The sequence below is a fragment of the Magallana gigas genome, chromosome 5 (assembly GCF_963853765.1).
Source record: "Magallana gigas chromosome 5, xbMagGiga1.1, whole genome shotgun sequence".
Lineage (NCBI taxonomy): Eukaryota > Metazoa > Mollusca > Bivalvia > Ostreida > Ostreidae > Magallana > Magallana gigas.
Window position 1 is genome coordinate 25,097,007 of NC_088857.1, and position 21,032 is coordinate 25,118,038.

At 33.1% G+C, this 21,032-nt stretch overlaps 1 protein-coding gene across 4 annotated transcripts in view; it reads right to left on the minus strand.

Moving 5' to 3' along the window:
* LOC105317322 (doublecortin domain-containing protein 1) overlaps positions 1–21,032 on the minus strand; it is a 77,144-nt gene that overhangs the window by 25,634 nt on the left and 30,478 nt on the right. For all 4 annotated transcript variants that reach the window (XM_066085689.1, XM_066085688.1, XM_034470784.2 and 1 more), the window contains 9 exons: positions 20,214–20,322; positions 19,696–19,834; positions 19,281–19,391; positions 18,854–19,033; positions 16,272–16,414; positions 9,275–9,398; positions 5,951–6,035; positions 5,662–5,747; positions 5,230–5,397 (listed from right to left, as the gene is read on the minus strand). In XM_066085689.1, the coding sequence (XP_065941761.1) occupies positions 5,230–5,397; positions 5,662–5,747; positions 5,951–6,035; positions 9,275–9,398; positions 16,272–16,414; positions 18,854–19,033; positions 19,281–19,391; positions 19,696–19,834; positions 20,214–20,322 (1,145 nt within the window). The remainder of the gene's footprint in view (positions 1–5,229; positions 5,398–5,661; positions 5,748–5,950; positions 6,036–9,274; positions 9,399–16,271; positions 16,415–18,853; positions 19,034–19,280; positions 19,392–19,695; positions 19,835–20,213; positions 20,323–21,032) is intronic.

Sequence of the window (21,032 nt, forward strand, 5' to 3'; positions counted from 1 at the left end):
AATGGTTTGACTATTGTTTTGTTGATTATAAGAAGGCCTTTGACTCTATCAATAGGGAGAAATTGTACAGGAAATTTGAGTATTACAGTATACAGGGAAAGTTACTTGCAGTAATTCGTTCAACGTATTCCACAATTAGAATGTGTGTTAAATCTTCTGGTTGTATTTCTAATTTCTTTGAAAATCATGTTGGTCTTTTACATGGAGAAGTGTTGACTCCCATGTTGTTTGTATTATATGTAAATGATCTTGAAAATGAATTTATAAAACAAGAGGCCCATGGGCCACATCGCTCACCTGAACAACAGTTCCTTGTAACATTCTATTTCATAGCATACATGTATGTTATTTCTATTTTAAACTTTGAACCCCTTTCTGGGGCCCCAGTATTGGTCCGGGGTTTATGGTTGGCTTTAACAACTACATTATTTGAGGATCCTTGCATTGTAATCTCACAAACTGTAGCATTGTAGTTCTCAAGAAGAAAATTTTTAAACATTTTCCATATATATTTCTATGTTAAACTTTGAACCCCTCTTGGGGCCTCAGTATTGGTCTGGGGGTCTTGGGGCCACAGTATTAGTCCGGGGGTCACGATTCTACCAATTTAGTATCTACAATAGCCAATGACGCTTGCATAGTAATCTCACAAACTGTTGCACTGTAGTTCTTGAGAAGAAGATTTTTAAACATGTTCCCTATATATATATCTATGTTAATTTTGATCCCCTTCTTGGGCCCCAATATTAGTCTGGGGGTCACGGCTTCCACAATTTAGAAACTTTACAATTTGAGAATGCTTGCATAGTAATCTCACAAATTGAAGCATTGTAGTTCTCCTCCATTAAGATTTTAAAAATGTTCCCTCCTATCTTTCTATGTGAAACATTGAACCCCTTCTCCTGGGGCTCCAGTATTAGATCGCTTCTATAATTTAAAGTTTTCACTATTTGAGGATCCAAGTAAAGTAATATCACAAAGTATGACATTGTAGTTCTCGGAAAAGATTTTTTTTAAAACATGTTTCATATATATATCTATGTTAAATGTTGAACCCCTCTTGATGCCCCAGTATTACTCCGAGGGTCATGATTTTAACACTTTAGAATCTACAATTGCCAAGGATGTATGCATAGTGATATCCCAAACTGTTGCATTGTAGTTCTTGAGAAGAAGATTTTTAAACATTTTTCTTATACATGTAAAACTTTGAACCCCGCCAGGGGCCCCATTTTTGGTCCTGGGGTCACAATTTTTACAATTTAGAATGTTCACTATATATAAAAGCTTTTGTGTAAATGATGGCATTTCTGGTGCAGTGGTTCTTGATATGAAGATTTTTTAAACATTTATCCTATGGATTTCTATGTTAAAATTTGAACCCCTCTTGGGGCCCCAGTTTTGGTCTGAGAGTCACGATTTTTATAATTTTGAATCTTCACTATATATACAAGTTTTTGTGTAAATGTTGGCATTTCTGGTGCAGTGGTTTTTGAGAAGGACATTTTTAAACATTTATCCTATGGATTTTTATGTTAAACTTTGAACCCCGCCTGGGGCCCCAGTTTTGGTCCGGGAGTCACAATTTTTACAATTTAGAATGTTCACTATATATAAAAGCTTTTGTTTGAATATTTGCTTTTCTGGTGCAGTGGTTCTTGAGAAGAAGATTTTTAAACATTTATCCTATGGAGTTCTATGTTAAACTTTGAACCCCGCCTGGGGCCCCAGTTTTGGTCCGGGGGTCACAATTTTTACAATTAGAATCTTCACTATATATACAAGCTTTTGTGTAAATATTGGCATTTCTGGTGCAGTGGTTCTTGAGAAGAAGATTTTTAAACATTTTTCCAATGTATTTCAATGTTAAACTTTGAACCCCGCCTGGGGCCCCAGTTTTGGTCCGGGGTTCACAATTTTTACAATTGAGAATCTTCACTATATATACAAGCTTTTATGTAAATATTGGCATATCCGGTGCAGTGGTTCTTGAGAAGAAGATTTTTAAACATTTTTCCAATGTATTTCCATGTTAAATTTTGAACCCCGCCTGGGGCCCCAGTTTTAGTGAGGGGTCACGATTTTTACAATTTAGAATCTTCACTATATATACAAGCTTTTGTGTAAATATTGACATTTCTTGTGCAGTGGTTCTTGAGAAGATTTTTAAAGACATGCACCCTTTTTTCACTGTTTCGTAATTATCTCCCCTTTAAAAAGGGTTGTACCCTTTATTTTAACAATTTAGAATCCCCTTTTCATAAGGATGCTTTGTATTAAGTTTAGTTAAATTTGGCCCATAGGTTTTTGAGTAGAAGTCAAAAATGTGAAAAGTTTACAGACGGACGGACGACGGACAACGGGTGATCAGAAAAGCTCACTTGAACCTTCGGTTCAGGTGAGCTAAAAAGGTACTGCTCCTACTGACCTGCAATTATTAAATCTTTATCTTCTTATGTATGTGGATGGCATGGTATTGTTTTCTGAATCAATTGATGAGCTACAGAGCATGTTGAATACTTTACAGTTTTATACAAATGAATGGAACCTAGATGTAAATGTATCTAAGACTAAAGTTGTTATTTTTAGAAATGGTGGAAATTACCGCACCAATGAGAAATGGCTTTATAACGGTAAAAATTTAGAAATAGTGGACCAGTTTGTTTACCTAGGCGTTGTGTTCAATTATAACGGTAAATTTTTTACCACTCAAAAACAATTAGCGGCACAGGGTCGCAAAGCCATGTTTGCTCTCAAATCAACAATTAATCAGCTTTATTTAAACCATTGTATTTTGTTTTCTATTTTTGATACCTACAGGTAACTCTCGATGGCTCAAACTTCGATCACTCAAAGTGAGTCTTGAGTCCCGATTTTTTTCCCTATATACTGGTAACTAAGCAAATTTACTCTTGATTTCCCAAACTCTTGATCCCTCAAAACCCTTGATCTCTCGAAGTGAAACTGCAGTCCCATAATTCATTATCTATAGTTTTTTACTCTCGATACCTCAAAGTGGCTGTGTATATCCAAGCGTTACCTAATTACATCTACTTGGTCAATTAAATGGCTCCAGGCGTTAGACGCGGGACCCGTGTCACGGGTTGTTTATTCAGGCGACACTTGTCCTGCAAGGTGATAATTGTTTGATGATTGACCATGACGATACCAAATCTATAATTAACACCGACCGTTTTACGATAATTTTGAGACACAGTGAAAATGAAAAATTAATTGAGACGAAAGGATAATTTTGAGCCATGGTCAAAATTTTAGAATTATAAAACTGTAGAAATTATGCTTATCAGCATCATTGTCCTGATAATGATTATTGCTCAACAAGTTCTTACAGCTTGTGGAGGACCTGTACAGGGGGAACAATGGGTGATATTCAGTTATCTAATTTACGACTTGTTGTCTTGCAGTCCAGTAGTACTGAGCAGTCTGATCATAATATGATGCATAATATAAATAATTAGAGTGTATCATGAATTTATTTAATAATTGTTTCTATTTAGTTTTAAAACATCCAGGTTTGTATAATTAACTGAAAAGAAAACGTTTAAGAAAGTGCGTAAGGTTCGCACTAAATAAATGGCTCAATTATAACATCCGGTAAGACTAATTTTAAAGCCCGACAGTCAACCCGGAAAATTCCGAACTCTTGAAAACTCAAACTCTTGATACCTCGAAGTTTTTCCTCGGTCCTATGGACTTTGAATTATTGAGAGTTACCTGTATGTGTGTAGCATCTAAATTATGGATGTGAGGTTTAGGGTTCCCACATAGGACAAGATATTGAAAAGGTCCACCTTGAGTTTTTACGCTTTGTGCTTGGTGTTTGTAAAACTGCAAATACAACTTTGTTATACTTTGAGACTGGGTGTCTACCCTTATATCTCATTCGTTTTTATCGAATTTTTAAGTTCTGGTTAACATTACTGTAAATTCCTAATTAAACGCGAGGAATTAATATCCGCGTAAAATCGCGAGAAGCCCGTCTCGCGAATTCTAAAATCTCGCTTTTAATTTTGGGAGACATGTAACCTACATGAAACTATGATGAAATTTCGCCATTCGCGATTTTATGTTCTCGCGATTTGATGGTAAATCGTTGAATCGCGGAATTAAGTACTCGCGTAAAATAAGGAATCTACAGTATTGCAGACAGACAATTGTATATCAAGAGCTGCTTATGACTGGTCATATTGTATATGTGAAAGAAAAGGCAAAATTATCAAAGCTTGGCAAAATTTATTAAGGATCAATTTAATAATTTGGGACTTGGTTACATGTGGAATGACCAAAGTAATTTAAACAGTCGTAATTGTCAACCAATCATTCAGAAAAGACTTAAAGACAATTCTATTCAAACGTTGCATAGCAAGATGCAAATAGAAACAACGGCGGAGCATCCCTCGCTACATGAGTTATTGTGTGGGGGATGCATTATTTAGGAATATATAGTTATGTAAACTAATTTTTCTTTACCTGTACTAGATCTAAATCCATTGGCAAAAAATATCAAATTCTTGATCTGAACTAATTACTTTCACTTTGGTTTCACAAAAGAGAAGCGGAAGTAGTTATTGTCGAGTCGTACATAAAATTTGTTTAAAATTGTGTTATTTTAACAATATATCAAAATGTACTCAACTAATTGACTTGAAAATTAATAGGGTTTGTCCTTTTACTATGCCAAATATGTGTACGAAATGTGATAAATATCTGAGCAAGGGTTTTCTTTTAAACTTGCTTCCAAGCTGAACACACACACATACCAGGTTTGTCTCTAAAAATTGAAGTAGAAGAAAGAAATAAAAAAGTAGAAGGGAGTCTGCGGGTCTATCTTATAGCTAGATTGTGTTTGAAATCCAAAAATAGTCGGGTAATTACATCACTTTAGGCGGGGGAATTCTCCGCTCCCCGGGTCTTAGAGAAAACCCTGTGGTATCATACACATACACGCACATCAGCGATGCTATATCCCCTTTGCAACAAGTTGCCTGAGGGGATAACAAAATGTTCTATTTACAAGCATTTAGTTGATAATTTTTGCTTGCAGTATTTTATTTAGAAAAATAAATACCAAAATTGTATAAAATATGTATTTCCAAAATGAAGTTGCCCTCACATAATGGAAAGACAGATGGACAGACAGACAGACAAGGGTAAACAGTATACCCTCTTCTACTTTGGAGCGGGGGTATATAAATGACTGGTTCCTACCATGACAAACTCCAGTTCGCGGACAGTTCTATCCACACAGTGGAGATTAATATCTTCCTCCACATTATCAGTCTCTGGGACAGGAACATCTTTTTCCACAAGCTTGGAGTGTTGTTTGTGTTTCTTTCCAGATTTGCCTCCTTTCTCTTTGTTCAAATCCTTCAACATCTGAACAGAAAAAACAAATCCAGCATGATACAAATGTATTCTGGCTAGATAAATATTTCCTTTCATCTGATCTTATAACTTTAAAGCCAAATGTTAGATAAATCAACAGCAATTAATTGATCAATTGGTTTAATCCAAAACTTAATTGACTCCTTAATTAAACTTTTTGGAAATTATTCACATTCTTGTAATTAACTTTTAACTCTTCTGATACTTTATATACAGAGCCTACATTCTCGATATGATTCAATAATGTAAATTTACATTTGTGAGATTTGGTCCCACACAAGGCATGGCTAGTCTGGCATCCCTTTCTCCATTCTTCATTGCCATCAGTCTCAGGGGAGCCACTGCAAAATGGAGGGTCACACATTAGATTGAGTTTTAATAAAATTCATATTTTTGGTCCATTTTAAAACTGGTACATGTACCAGTAAATATTACCATAAATAAACCATTTTTTGGTGATCATATTTCTGGGGTGATCTTCTGATCTTCAGACAAAGAAAACCATAGACGAGTATTTAACATTAGTGCTTTTGAAGGTACTTACTTCCAGACATTGCCAGTTTGGATAGAGGCTTGTGCAGGGGAGGGGCATTAGGAAGGAGAAAACCTTCCATTGGCCAATCATATTCCTACAAAATAGTAGATGGTTGCCATGATCATGTTTATAAAGCAAAGATATCATAAAGGAGTCTGTTGTAACAAATGAAGTCAATCATATTGTGAGGTCAGGAAACATATATCGTGACATACATTTACAGGTGAATCTCAATTACTCAAACTTCAGGGGACCATGACTAAACTTTGAGAGATCAAGAATTCAAGAGATCAAAAGTTAAAAAAAAAAATCTGGAAATTTTTGATTCTGTCATTTTGGTTCCAAAATTAGAGAAGTGGGACGTTTATATTTGTCACATGGAAGGATAGTCTAACATAGTTTCATCCATATTTTCTCTTTCTTTACTTCAATTTCAACACTACAGAACTTAGTTTTGTGTTTATTAAGTGTTTTTAAAACTTTAAAAAACTTTTAAGCATTTCCTATTTTTTTTATCACAGAATATTTCAAATAAAGAGCGGTTTAATTTACCATAAATGCAACAAGTTGTTGAAATTAGTAGACCAGAAACAAACTAATGGGTATTGTTTTTTTTAACAAAAAAAACCACATGTCTCCCCTTCTTCCCAAGGATTGTAATATGGGACAAATTTATCAAGTGAAAAAGAATGATGTCAGCTATTTGTTATATATCATCCATATATGATACAAGTCATTATTGTAAGGAATATTTTCATGATAATTGAACCCAAGATCCAAATAGGTCAAGGTCAAAAAGTTGGGTTTGGTTCACTTCGCTAGATCATCAAACTATGTTTTAAGTTTAAAGTCTCTCTGTCAAAGAATTTTGACGTTATGGTCTTTTTTTTTTCTTTATTTGACCTTGAGTTAGGAAAAGGGTCAAGGTAAAAAAATTAACAACAGTATGTCTCATGGTAATTTAGTTCTTTGTTTACAGTTTGAAATCCTTCTGTCTAAGTATATTTAAATAAAGATGAGAATGTTTTTTTCTAATTTGGCCTTGAACAAATATGGCCTAGGTCAAAAAATTTGGTAGGTTTCATCTAGGATACTTACTATCTATCTGTCATTCAAGTTTAAAGTCTGTATGTTCAAGGAATCTCATGTTATGATCCGTACATTATTTTTTAGAAAATGAATTACCTTTTGACACAAGATTGGTTAAGGTGAAAAATTATGGTGCTAAGCAGTCTTACTCAATACCATCTATCTATGTTTTAAGTTTTAAGTCTTAATGTCAAAGGGTATTAAAGTTACAACCCAGACAAAATTTTATTATTTTTTCTTAATGTGACCTTGAATAAAAACAAGGTCAAGGTCAAATATTAATCAATAGTAGACCTCAGTGTATTAATATTGTTCTTGGTTTAAAGTTTGAAGTCCTTCTGTCAAAGTGTATTCAGGAGATGAACAGTTTTTCCTAATTTGACCTTGAAATAAAAATTTTAGGTCAAGGTAAAAAATTTTTTGGTAGGGTTCAGCTAAGTTAAAAGTCTGTATGTTGAAGGAGTCTTGTGTTATGGTCCAGACAATATTATTTATAAAACATTTGACCTTGAAGAACAAAATTGGTCAAGGTCAAACATTTTGGTGGCGTGCACTTCTTCTCAATACCATCTACCTAAGTTCCAAGTTTGAAGTCTTGATGTCAAAGGGTATTTAAGTTACGGCCTGGACAAAATTTGGATGAAGAATGAGAAGAAAAAGAAGAATAAGAAAATTGAAGGGTCAGCCCCTTTTTCTTGATATCAAATGAAAGCTCTTGTAAATATAGATTTCATTTGCTCTATAAGTTATGTTAAAATATTTTCAGGAAAGGAGATAAAGAACAAAAACCATTCAAAATCACGTCGTTTTTTTAAACTCAATTTTCGGGTCCAGGCGAGCTTCGATGCCTTTGAAGCCAGACAACCATAAATGCCTTTAAACACATGTACAATCTTTCGTCTACAATCCCTGAAAATTTATATTCAATATCTTTTTTCGTTTAAGAGGAGATAGCAGGACAAACCGACCCTCTAAAAATCGCTAAAACGTCAGTATCTCCCGAACGGAAATGACGTCATTAAAACAAAAAATTATATAAAAGGTTTTAAGGATTACATTTACTCAGGGTTTGAGATTTCAAAAAATATTTTTACAAAGTTCAATATCTGTAGTCCAAAGTTGTTTTATAAACACAAAATAACACGTTATTAACAAATATCGATATTGATATCAATGATTTGTTTATTTGAGGAAGATATGCTCCGACAAAGGTAGATTAATATTAAAACAGAGGAAATTCGGACTAATTTTTTCATCATTTTCTTTTTTTCTCTTAAAAACTTTCTGTTGAAATGTAATTGCAAAACTTAGGTTTCTATATGTTTTTTCATATCATTTTACATCTTTATGGTTGTATTTACTCTTCACTGGCTGGCACACGATTGGAAAAATCTTTAAAATACATAAAATAGATTCAAGATGAATAATCTTGAAATTTTTATCATTGACCTCATGTAACATAATACAGACAACAAAAACAGTTTTAGGCAATCAATGGTTTGGAGCTCCTATTAGTCAACAATTAACACAACCACGCTAACCCCAGACATTCACTTGATCATCAGGTTAAGTCCCCGTGGAGCTAATCATACGCTTGATCGGTCGCATGTGTACACGCAGCCACCACTTCGAGTTATCAAGAGTGAGAAACAATGAAATATGTATAACAGGACCCAGGTTTTACTTCGAGAGATCAAGAACTTTGAGAGATCAGAGGTCCAAGAGATTGAGAGTAAATTTGCTTAGTTACAAAAAAAAAAAAATTGGGACCGTGACTTCAATTCGAGAGATCAATAATTTTGAGAGATCAAAGTTTGAGCCATCAAGTGTCACCTGTATTAAAAATGGATAGCATAATTTGGTGTTTGATATTAACTTATGCTATTTTTATAAACGATGGAATGATCTTTTTCTTGTTGTAACATTCCTTTTGATTGGCTAAAAAATTATTTTATATCATGTAAAGAATGTAGCTTACATATGGTAAGACTAACATCAAAAACTTATCAATCTGCCTGACATTATGTTTGAATTTGGTACAATTTGATGCTATTTTTTAAGGTCAAATGACCGTTTTAATCTACAATTAAGAGTATACAAGATTGATACGTTAACTTTGCGGTTTATAAAGCGTAAACTGCCCAAAACCATTTTATATTGTATAAAACAAATAAATATTGAATTCACTCCCTAAGTAAACTTCCTTGTTGAAACAATTAAATTGACTGTCTATGATGTATTCACCTCATTCAGGCTACCATCTTCTTTGACAGGCCATGAGAGTGCTCTCTTGTTCCACTCTGTGTTAGTGGCGTCATTGTACTTCCACTGGCCCAGGTTATCAAATCTCTCCTGCTTCAGAGCAAACCTTAGAAATAAAGTCAACATATGTTACTTAAAATTACATTTCCTTGGAAAACATCAAACATGGCAACATGAAAATGATTCGGATTTAGAAAATAAGAAATAATCACAGACACTATAAACAAGGTGAAGCATATCTGCGTAGAATTCTGTCTTTTGAATGAATGTTTGTAGCTGATATTGGTAAGTGAATCTATATTCAACAAATTTCTGTTTCAATAATTACATCATCTTTATATATCAAACTCTTGTATTAAAAATTTTCAATTTTCATCAGAGTTACTTAACAAGAGGCCCATGGGGCCACATCGCTCACCTGAGCAGCGATGGGCGTTCAAATGATATTGTGCCATATGGCCCCTCAGTAGAATAACAAAAAATAAATAATGTAATTACGCAAGATATCAGACTAAACATTTTGTTGGGATACACTGTTAACTTACAGTTCCCTATATTCCCCCCCCCCCCCCCAAACTTTATAAAGTTGATCAAAATATATGAGAGCATATAGGTACATTTTCTTCCTCAACTACTCTCTAGTTATTGTATTTTTAAAAAAAAAATATATTATAATAGTTATTGCATTTTATAAAAAAAACAAGAGATGTTTGTAAAACACTTATGCCTCCACCCCCCCCCCCCCTTGGAAACATCTGCAATGAAAATGAACATATTACTAAACTACAAATAATTGAAATTTTTTTTAAGTCCAAGGCACATTACTCTGTCAAAAAATGCTTGATCGTACCCAAAATTAAACTTGACCTAGATATTACTATAATAAACCTGAATACCAAATCTCATTTTAATATGTGCAACTTATCCGAAGAAAATGAACGGAAACTGCAGAAAATGGAATTTTTCTACGTCCATGGGGCACAACTCTGACGAAAATTGTTTGATCCTACCCAAAATCGAACTCGACCTAGATATTACTATGATAAACTTGACAGTATATACCAAATTTCATTTCAATATGTGCATCCTATCCAAAGAAAATAAACGAAAACTGCAAATAATTGGAATTTTTCTAAGTCCAAGGGGCATAACTCTGTCGAAAATTGCTTGATTGCACCCAAAATCGAACTTGACCTAGATATTATTATGATTAACTTGTATACTAAATTTTTTATTTGCTATATGTGCATCCTATGCGGAAAAAAAAACCGGAAACTGTTGGTGGACCAACCGACAGACCGACCTTCCGACAGACAGCAGCAAAGCAATATGCCCTCCCTTCTTTGAAGAGGGGCATACAAATACCTATAGATGTGAAGAAGAAAATTGTACCTCAATGCGCTCAATTACTCAAATTGAAAACATTAAAATATTTGAAAAAAGAGAAAAAAAAGAGACAGTACAGCACATCATTCTCAAAAAAGGTGGTATTGGGTTGGTACAGGGCACTAGAAAGTATAATCCTTGATTTTTGCCAAGTTTCACTTTTGTGCTACCTTTGGATATATATTAGCATACATATTGGTACATATAACAAAATCTTAAAATTTTAGAAAGTTTATTAGTTGATTTTTACACATTATTTGACTGTTTCCACTCAGAGTTTGTGACTTTCAATAGGTTTTGTAAGGTAGTAAGACCCTTTCTTGTTAAAATCATAGGGTCAAGGGATGAAAGGTAAGTAAAATACCTCTCTCAAACAGAAAGACAAAGAAAATTTATAAACAATATCTTTCAGCGAGATCAAGTTTGTCTGTTACCTGTTTTTATGCCCATGGTGTAACAAAACAAAATATTGGGGTGTTAGAGTTGTTATTCTTAGTAATTTGAAAGATAAATGAAAAAGATAAAAAAAAATTCTGATAAGAAAGAAGAAATAAATGTGTAACTTTTTATATTGTCTTTGGGCTAACAGGAAATACTAGGAAAAAGAAATATTTAGACACTCTTGAAAACAGACAAACTATTGCTATGTGTTGTTGTAGCAGATAATATGCTGTTTTAATCTGAGGGAGCAGTAATTATTTCGCAGAAGAGACAAGTTATTTCATAAATATGTCCTTTGTGTAACAGTCCTTGGTGTAACAAGAACAAAAAGTTACACCATAGACTATCACTGTTATCCCAGAGACTATAATTTACATAATTTATTTTTTGGGGAAAGATATGATGAAATTAATAAATAAATATATCACAATGTATCACATTTGTTAGTTTATGCTGATATATAATGTTGATGCATCTGTTTGCTGTAGAACTAGATCATTTCTCAATCATGCAATATTTTGTTACTCCAACGACACTTACAATTAACACCAAGGACATATAACCTAAAATATTCATTTTAAAAAATTTCAGTATTGTCAAATCAAATCAAATCTATTAATTCAAGTATAATTAATATTGAATTTGATATTGGACTAATAGCTGAAGCCAAATTTTCCCTAAAAATATTATTTGACTTTAAACAAAATGTGTTACCAAGGACTTTTAATGTTACACAACAGAGTATTTCAATTCCCATGCATGTATTTCCGATAGAAAAATCAATAAAACCAGTATTGTATAAATACATTTTATGACAGATTATGCAATGTTTTAAAACAGGAGTATAATAAAATACTAAAATTATTCATCAACTAGATAGAATGGTGTCCATGGTGTAACATGTTGTGTCTTTTGTATAACAAACTTAAATTTTAAGCCTGAACTTGTAGAGAATAACAGTAACATGTATAGCATATCTGCTGAAATGTGCATTTGGTAATTTTGAATTCATTTAAAATACATTCAAGCTGTCAAAACAAATTGAAATATTAAAACTTAGATTCTTATAACAGACAAAGTCCATGGTGTAGCATAAGTGTCCTTGGTGAAACAAATTAGAACTAAATTGTCTAAATAATTTGACTTTAGGGGCACTATTATGCACATTGATAATGATTACTGTTAAATATATGCATTCATAAGTTATAGCTATGAAAACAATCAGTTGTCTCTATTTTGAAATCTGATATTTTTGTGCTTAAATAAAGGTTGTCCTTGGTATAACATTTGGACTAACAATAATTGTCCTTAGTGTAACATCCCTTATTTTGTTTTTATTTGCAAAGATTTTCAAGAAATATTGAGGTTTTTTTCACTTAAGATTATTTTTCATGTCACTTACAAGTGTCTACCAAAAAAATCAGACATCAAACGGAAAAGAATTTTTCAGTGTGCAATACAATGTCATGAGATAGATGCATATTTCTCATTCACAAACCAAATATGAAAATTTAAGGAAAAAACAATATTGAATTCTTGTTTTATGATTAAGTTCAAGAAAAACTTCAACAAATTTAACTTTAACACCAAACCAAATGCATGAACAAAAAGATTTAATGAAATTTATGAATATTTCTTATGCGTTACACCAAAGACTGTTTTCTTTTCATGTGGTTGTAAATATCATATTTTAATAGATTTTCATTTGATGTACTGTTGGCATATTTTAGCAAACAAACATCATGATATGCCCGATACAAAATATGATAAATTCAATCCGGTACGTACTTTGTTTTTAAATAAGTGGTACTTGAAAAAATCCACCTTTTTTGAGAATGACCCATTATATATAATTATATGTGCATCCTATGCGAAAAAAATGAACGGAAACTGTTGGTGGACCAACCGACAGACCGACCTTCCGACAGACAGCAGCAAAGCAATATGCCCTCCCTTCTTTGAAGGGGGGCATACAAATTCCTATAGATGTGAAGAAGAAAATTGTACCTCAATGCGCTCAATTCCTCAAATTGAAAACATTAAAAAATTTGAAAAAAGAGAAAAAAAAAGAGACAGTACGGCGCATCTTATAAAAAAAAAAACGACTTGATAAAATTTTCAGGTTTCGGTATTTTGTACTACTCATGAATGTATTAACTTTCAGAAAATTAAAAGGTTCTCCATGAAATGAATCTTATTATTTCATTAAAATTAATAATTACGTATAACCTACCACATATTTACATCACAACGTGTTACAGGGTTCAGCCTTCTATACTATTATGCATGCATATTTACTGTAAACAAAACACACGCAAGACTCGCGAAGATTCTCCTGGACATGTTTGTTGATAAAAATATGTCTTTTCTACTTCTCCCAGGTAATAATTGTTCAAAGTTTTTAAAATAACCACAATTATTATTTTGTAAGCATGTATTTTTCATGTTTATCATAGGAGTTGCTACATCCTAAATTCATTTTTGACCCTTGAGGGGTCATTTGACATATCTATGTCTGTTCATTTTAAAATGAACCGAAATTGGTAAACCATTTATAAACTATCAAGTAAGTGAGGATGTGCTCCGTTTAGAGAGTCTCTTTAACCTCATGTAACCATATGACCATAGTCAGACGAAGACCTTGTAGTTTTCAGCAGGTGTAAATCACTGTCAATCAAAGTCCATGTGGTACAAATAAACAATATAACATTTTTCAGGTTTGTAGGACCCTTAAATTTCCAGAAGCTCATAGTTACATTAATTAAGTATGTGAAAGGGAATTGTATGTATTTCAACTATCACAATCAACATTATTTCTTATTTCCTAATGATACAATTGGTAAATCTGAAGTTATTCACACATGTTTTCAGCTGTACTGTCTCTTTAATTTGTCTTCCCCATTATACCGTATTTCACGGAATTTAGGTCGATACTTTTTTCCCTTGCCACGTGGACCTCGCCCTATTCATTGTTTCGCCCTATTTAATGGGTTTTTTTTAATTTGATATAAAAATTTTCAAAAGTTAAGGCAAATTTACCTATAAAAAACTATTTAAAAAATCAAAGTTTCGTGAAACACCGTTCAATATCTATCGTATGACTTTTCATTATTACCGGTATTATAATGTAGTAATATATCATGACAAACCTAATGTGAATTAATCTGTTTCCTTCATTGCAAAGTATGATAGAAAGGCTTTTGCAATAACTAACACGAATGTTACAATCTGCTTACGATAAACAGGAAATCGATGTCGGTTGGTAAAAGTAAAATGAGAACCGTGCAAAATGTAATTACGGAATAAACTTGGATTTTTTTTTGTCATTTATTTTCAATCTGATGGAGCCCTTAAAATGGGGGGTAAACCGTGTAGGGGGCATCAAAGTCACCATGCCTCCAGTGCAGTTCAGACGATCCTTTACAGCCGGCTTCAAGTTAGAAGTAATCACCTATGCAGAAGACAACGGTGGAAACATGGCAGCCCAGCCCCCTACATGGTTTACCCCCCATTTTTAAAATTGTGAACTTCACATATGTACACAAAGAACAAGACTTTGTTAATTTTGTGCTATTTATTTATTACTATTTATTGCTTTTAACTGATGATGCTTGAAAATAAAAATATTGTTAACTAAGATTTGTGTGTTTATTTCCATTTGATACTAAAACTTAGTATATGAGTGTCTGAATTCAGTCTGGGAGATAATCAGTGTACTTATCTATACACAGTCGAGCTATATGCACATGTTAATCATGCCCGCAGGCTTTGATAAGTTCAGAGGTTGATCCATGTGTATATACACAGTAAAAAGTCGCACGATTACCAAGATTACGTAATTCATGTGGTACGATACCTGAGTAAAAGTTTAAAAGTTATACTGACTAAAAGTCTTGACGAATAATTATAATGCCGATAGTGGCCGGTAACATAATGAAAATGAAATAAAAACCCGCCCTACCCCGGTTAACTAATTAATACCTTACAACAATGACACAAGGTTGCATATGCTATACATGCCTCCGGGCAGTTTGAACACGTGACAGGGAAGTGAACTTAAGCACCTTGATCAAATAGTGTAAACACTCTACCGGGTATAACAAACGTACTGAGTAAAATGGGTTGAAATCATGGTGCAAATTCGCACATTTTATTACGATGCGTAAATTTAAATAATTCATTTTTTTATTAACCTTCTATTAAAATTGTTAACCTGTATAAGAGTGCTACTATGATAACGTTGTTGATTTAAAACACTGCTATTTTTATTCATTCAAACTAGCGGTAATTTTTCGACCAATTCATCGAAGTTGACCTATTTATACTTTCTTTTTTTTGTTGTTGCTAAAAACGGGCTCCTTCGCCCTATAAACCATATCGACCTAAATTCCGTGAAATACGGTAATTAAACGGCTGTTGTTTACCTGGCGTAAACTCATGTAACTTTTATAACCTTACTCACACTTAAATGATGAATAAACTGGAATTAAAAATGTTGTCATGTGACATGTTAAAGAGCTATAAAAGGCATATCACTTTTACCAAGGCCCACCCATTATTTTCATCTTTATTAAAAAAAACCCAAACAAATGGCTCCAATGAGGATAATTTTCCGCTGTAATATTTTCTTAGGAATAGCGATCATGCCTTAATCCCCTATTAGAAATGTGTCAGAACTATGGAAACTGTTTTCACGGTGTCCTTTTTATTTACTTGTGTCTGAAAAACTATCAAAATTGATGTAAATTTCATATTATTCATAATATAAATAGGAGCTCCCAGAGAGTAGTTACAGCATATCATCCTTTAAATTTTTTTTTTCGTTTTTGAAGCATGGATTTAAACATGAATTATTAAATTTCTGCTAAAATATGTCCACAAACCCGTAAAATGTCGACCCGGGTTTGCCTACCCATTTCACCAACTTGGAAATCAACAATCATCAATAATTCCAAAATATGCATTGTTCTCTATCAATATTTACAGCGAATACAAATTTACCAGTCTGTAACATATCCTGAAAATGTCAATGACATTGGTTAATTATTATCGACGCAAATTGCAGACGTATAGAGCTAAATACACCATACATATCAAATCATGAAAATTAAATAATCTTGATATAATTTGATATGAATTTGTTGGGAATGACCTTTGACTGGATGACTCCTTTTTCTGTCGCTTCTCAGTGACCACTAGATACACAGACTGCCCGGGTAAGATTCCCTCGGGCTGCTGATTGTCTTCATTTCCTTGGAGGTTTCCATCGTATGTCAAAACAAGGTTGGGGTGTGCCTAAAATACATTTAGTATTTAAACTTCAACAGTCAGTATAGTGAACAGGAGGTACTGATATTTAATTCTAGTTTTGTTCCTGTCATTTTATATGTATGGCTAGGCATAATTTTGAATACTTGCATGGTGCATGTGTATAAAACATATAAAATTATATCACAGTAATTTAATAGTATAAAAGTTGTAGCAAAGAAACATTAACAAGAGATGTTTGTGAAACACTTATGCCCCCCTCCCTTGGAAACATCCACAAAGAAAATGAACGTAAACTGCAAATATTTGGAATTTTTCTAAGTCCAAGGGGCATAACTCTGTCGGAAATTGCTCTATCATACCCAAAATCAAACTTGACCTAGATATTATCAAGATAAAGCTGTATACCAAATTTCATATTAATATGTGCATCCTCTGCAAAGAAAATGAGCAGAAACTGCAAAAAACTCGAATTTTTCTAAGTCCAAGGGCCATAACTCTCTCGAAAATTGCTTGATCAAACTAAATATCGAACTTGACCTAGATATTATTATGATAAACCTGTTTACCAAATTTCATTTCAATATGTTTATCCTATGCGAAAAAAATGAGCGGAAACTGCAAATAACTCGAATTTTTTTAAGTCCAAACGCCATAACTCTGTCGAAAATTGCTCGATCGAACTCAATATCGAATTTGACCTAGATATTATCAAGATAAACCTGTATACCAAATTTCATTTCAATATGTTTATCCTATGCGATAAAAATGAGCGGAAACTCCTAATAACTTGAATTTTTCCAAGTCCAAACGCCATAACTCTGTCGAAAATTGCTCGATCAAACTAAATGTCGGTGAAACAAAGAATATTGACCCAGGATAAAATTATATCATTAGTGGTCAACAACCTGACCATAAATGCAACATTATATCATTAGTGGACGGTGTATCATTAGAGGTGGCTACAATGCTATCCACGGGAGGCTCTTTAGTTTCTGTTTCCACAATAAATTCCTTCATTGGTACCTAAAGATTACCAATTTGTTTTTATTTTTCTCAATTAAGCTTCGCTAATTAATAATCAAAGAAAATTTCTTTTAAAAAATCCGAAAATCATCTATATTTTTTGGATTTTACAATCTTGGGCATGGCATTACATTCATGCTAATCACGGGAGGCTCTTTAGTTTCTGTTTCCACAATATCACATTTGCATGGATAAACTCAGAAACGTTATTACATATACATGTAAATTTTCATTGAAAATTTGTCATATATTCTGTTCATCAAAGGAAATACAGGAGATAACTCTAACTCAGTGCATTTAATATGAAAAAACCCTGAGAGTTCCAAATGTTAACAAGGTGTGTAAATTCGAAGGGAGTAAAAAACGGTGGTGAAAAGTGTTGAATTCTTAATTAATATGAATTAAATTTTTAGATGAAAGGTATTTACAGCCTCAAAATGGTTTGTTATGAATAATTTAACTGTTATTTCCAATGCAGCTTCATAAATTTTCTCCAAAATTGTTTCGGAGTGATTCTGAAATTGTTTGCTACATTATGGTATATGGGAGGCATTTTAACTTTATTATACTCTCATGTTGAATACTGAAATCTGATTGACTTAGATGCAGTTGATAATCCGTTCTATCAACCTCAGCGTTAGCAACACAGTTGGCAACAGGTAACACAACGAATTGTTACATGCGCGTAAATTATGCGCGTACGGTTCGCCGTAGAATTCATGTCATTTTTATATAAAAGCAGTAAAATTTTCTCTAAAATTAAGACATTCAGTATAATGAAATAAATAGTGGCAAAGGCCTGTCACGAGACACAAATTATTCTAACTAAGCAGAGTGTTGTGAAATTAATAGCATTGTTGTAGGCTTAAAGCTTGGTTATGTAAATGTCAACAATACGATGTGTTGATGTATCTATTTTGTAAATGTCCAATATCATATCCATTACCATATACACTATATAAATAGTGCCTGTTTAGGAGGGTAAGAGTTGAAATTGACACCCCGAGTAAACTATTGTCAACTGACGCGAAGCGGAGGTTGACAATGGTTTTCGAGGGGTGTCAATTTCAACTATTACCCTCCTAAACAGGCACTATCTATTTTATTATACTGAATGTCTTAATTTTTCAGAAAACTTTACTACTTTTATATATAAATGACGTGAATTCTTTGGTGAACCGTATGCGTATAGTTTACGCGCATGTAACAATTCGTTGTGTTACCTGTTGCTTAGTGTGTTGCTAACGCTAGGGTAATAGAACGGATTATCAACTGCGTCTAAACCAATCAGATTTCAGTATTTAACATGAAAGTATAATAAAATAAATTAAACCTCCTGTAAATAGCAATGAGACCAAAAAAGACACAATCAATCTTTATTCCAGGGTCAACTGAACAAAAAGGTGCAATTTGCATTTTAAAAAAAGACAACGCCCTTACCACACAAGTCATGCTGGCATCTGGATTGAACTGCCACTGCTGGTAGGTGTTACCCGAGGCTTTCTTCTGGATGTTGACAACAAATCCGGACACCGTGTCTTTGCCCATTGTCAGTTCCACCTTCGTGTCCGACACACCGAGACACAGCTGTGGCATGGACTTAGATCTGATGTAGCCATTCTATGAAGAGTCATAAAACAATAAAAGTTATAGTAGATTAGATCAAAACAAAGTAAAAGATAGAAACAAACAAAAAAATCAAAATCTAGATATTTGACAGTACATGTATACATATGCAAATTACTTGTAAGATGTGAAATATGTGAAATCAAAATCAAATGGTCGTGGTGATCAAAACTAAATTTTTGTACAATCAAATATCAAAATGGCAATAAATATGTCAATCACCTAGATATTGCTCATTTACCTTTTGAACTGTCCACACTTGAGCCTCAGGGGGCCATATTTTTGTTGAGCCTCCTTTCTTGACTTTTTTGGAACAGTTTACCTCTGGATACAACACAATTTTCTCATTATTCTGTACACAAAAAAAAAATGTATAGATTAAAAGAGCGAAAGTTAAACATAAAGTGCATAATGCAGTATCAATGGTATTACACCTTTTAAAATTGATTGCAATTTCTCTGATAATGTCTAGATTATTGTATTTTACCTGGTTTCTATTAGCATTCTCTGACATTAAATAATTTTTTGGTAATATGGGCATTTTGTTACATTTATATCATACTTATTGTTTATGATCTTAAATAAGCAACGCTTTTTCAATAATGAAAAACAGTATTTACTGGTATTCAGTTGTATACTATAGACTACTCTCTGACCTTAGCTTGGAGGAAAGTGCTCCTGGCATCAACACGACTCATGCGAGCCAGATCCTGAACATGACTCTGAGCTTCAGCTGAGTTGGCTTGATCATAATCATAGGTCGGGTACCCCACACTGGCTTCCCAACTAGTGCACCTGTCAACACAATCGACCATATTAAAGAACAAGTACATATAGGTTGTTCATTATATTTGTTTAATGATGTCAGATCCTGTGCAATGCATGAAAACTAGAGATGAATATTAAAAACAGTCCGACTAAAACCAGCCCCTACTATTTCACGTCACTGTAACAAAGTTAAAAAAGTTGGGAGTTGGCTTACGTTAGACTGAATTAAAGTCTGATTTGTAACTGTTATTTCATCAAAAGAATGGTAACCTATTACAAAATGTCATATAAAATTTAACAAAAAATTGTTCTACCTTCAAATCAATTTTCATTAAAAAAATTTATTCATTAACTTTCAACATCAATATATAACAGTTTATTAACTTATTGATTGCTTTGAACTCACGTTTCTCGATTTTTGGTGAGCTCCATGTTCAATGGTTCTCTGATGATGAAGGTCTCTCCATTCATACTGTATGCTGTGGCTTTCTCAAACATGGCCTGAATGCAGTATGCTAAAAAAAAAAAGAAACATAGGTAGTCGCAGATTACAAAGCTCACCAAGACAAGGCATCACCTTTATGAGGCATCACCTTTTAGAGACCACCTTTATCATATTATATGAAAATTATAGTTAATGATCTTGGATATTCATGGATACTGTTTTGACAAAATATTGTATATCATATATTCAAAAATTGTAAGATAATCATAAGTTCATTTCATACAGTATTACAAGATACAATGTTTATCAATACAACTAGAAAACTGACCAGTCAGGAAGGGCCCCGCTATGACAATTAATATAGAGAAGTGAAAAAATCTTTGAATTCCATCCTCTTTATAATAACAATGATGAAAAATAATGCCCGGCAGAAGATGCAAAGAACTGGAATATATAGGATCTTGTGATTTGTAGTTGGATATGATTTTCATCCAACAATTAAAGTGTTTTTTTCTTGAGCCTTAGTGAGGGGATAAAACACACAAGTTGGATAAAAATCATATTGTACTACAAATCATATGAGATTCTTTTTTATTTATCCCATGTTTTATACACCACAATCAATGCTTAAACTGTTTATAAAACTCCACATTATTTAAAATTACTTCATTATGCCTACGCAAATCCCATTGTAAAGTCACAACTGTGGGATATCAAAAAAATATCCAATGAGTCATATCCACGGGATAAAGGGGGTTAACATGGGATGAAATAAAATTT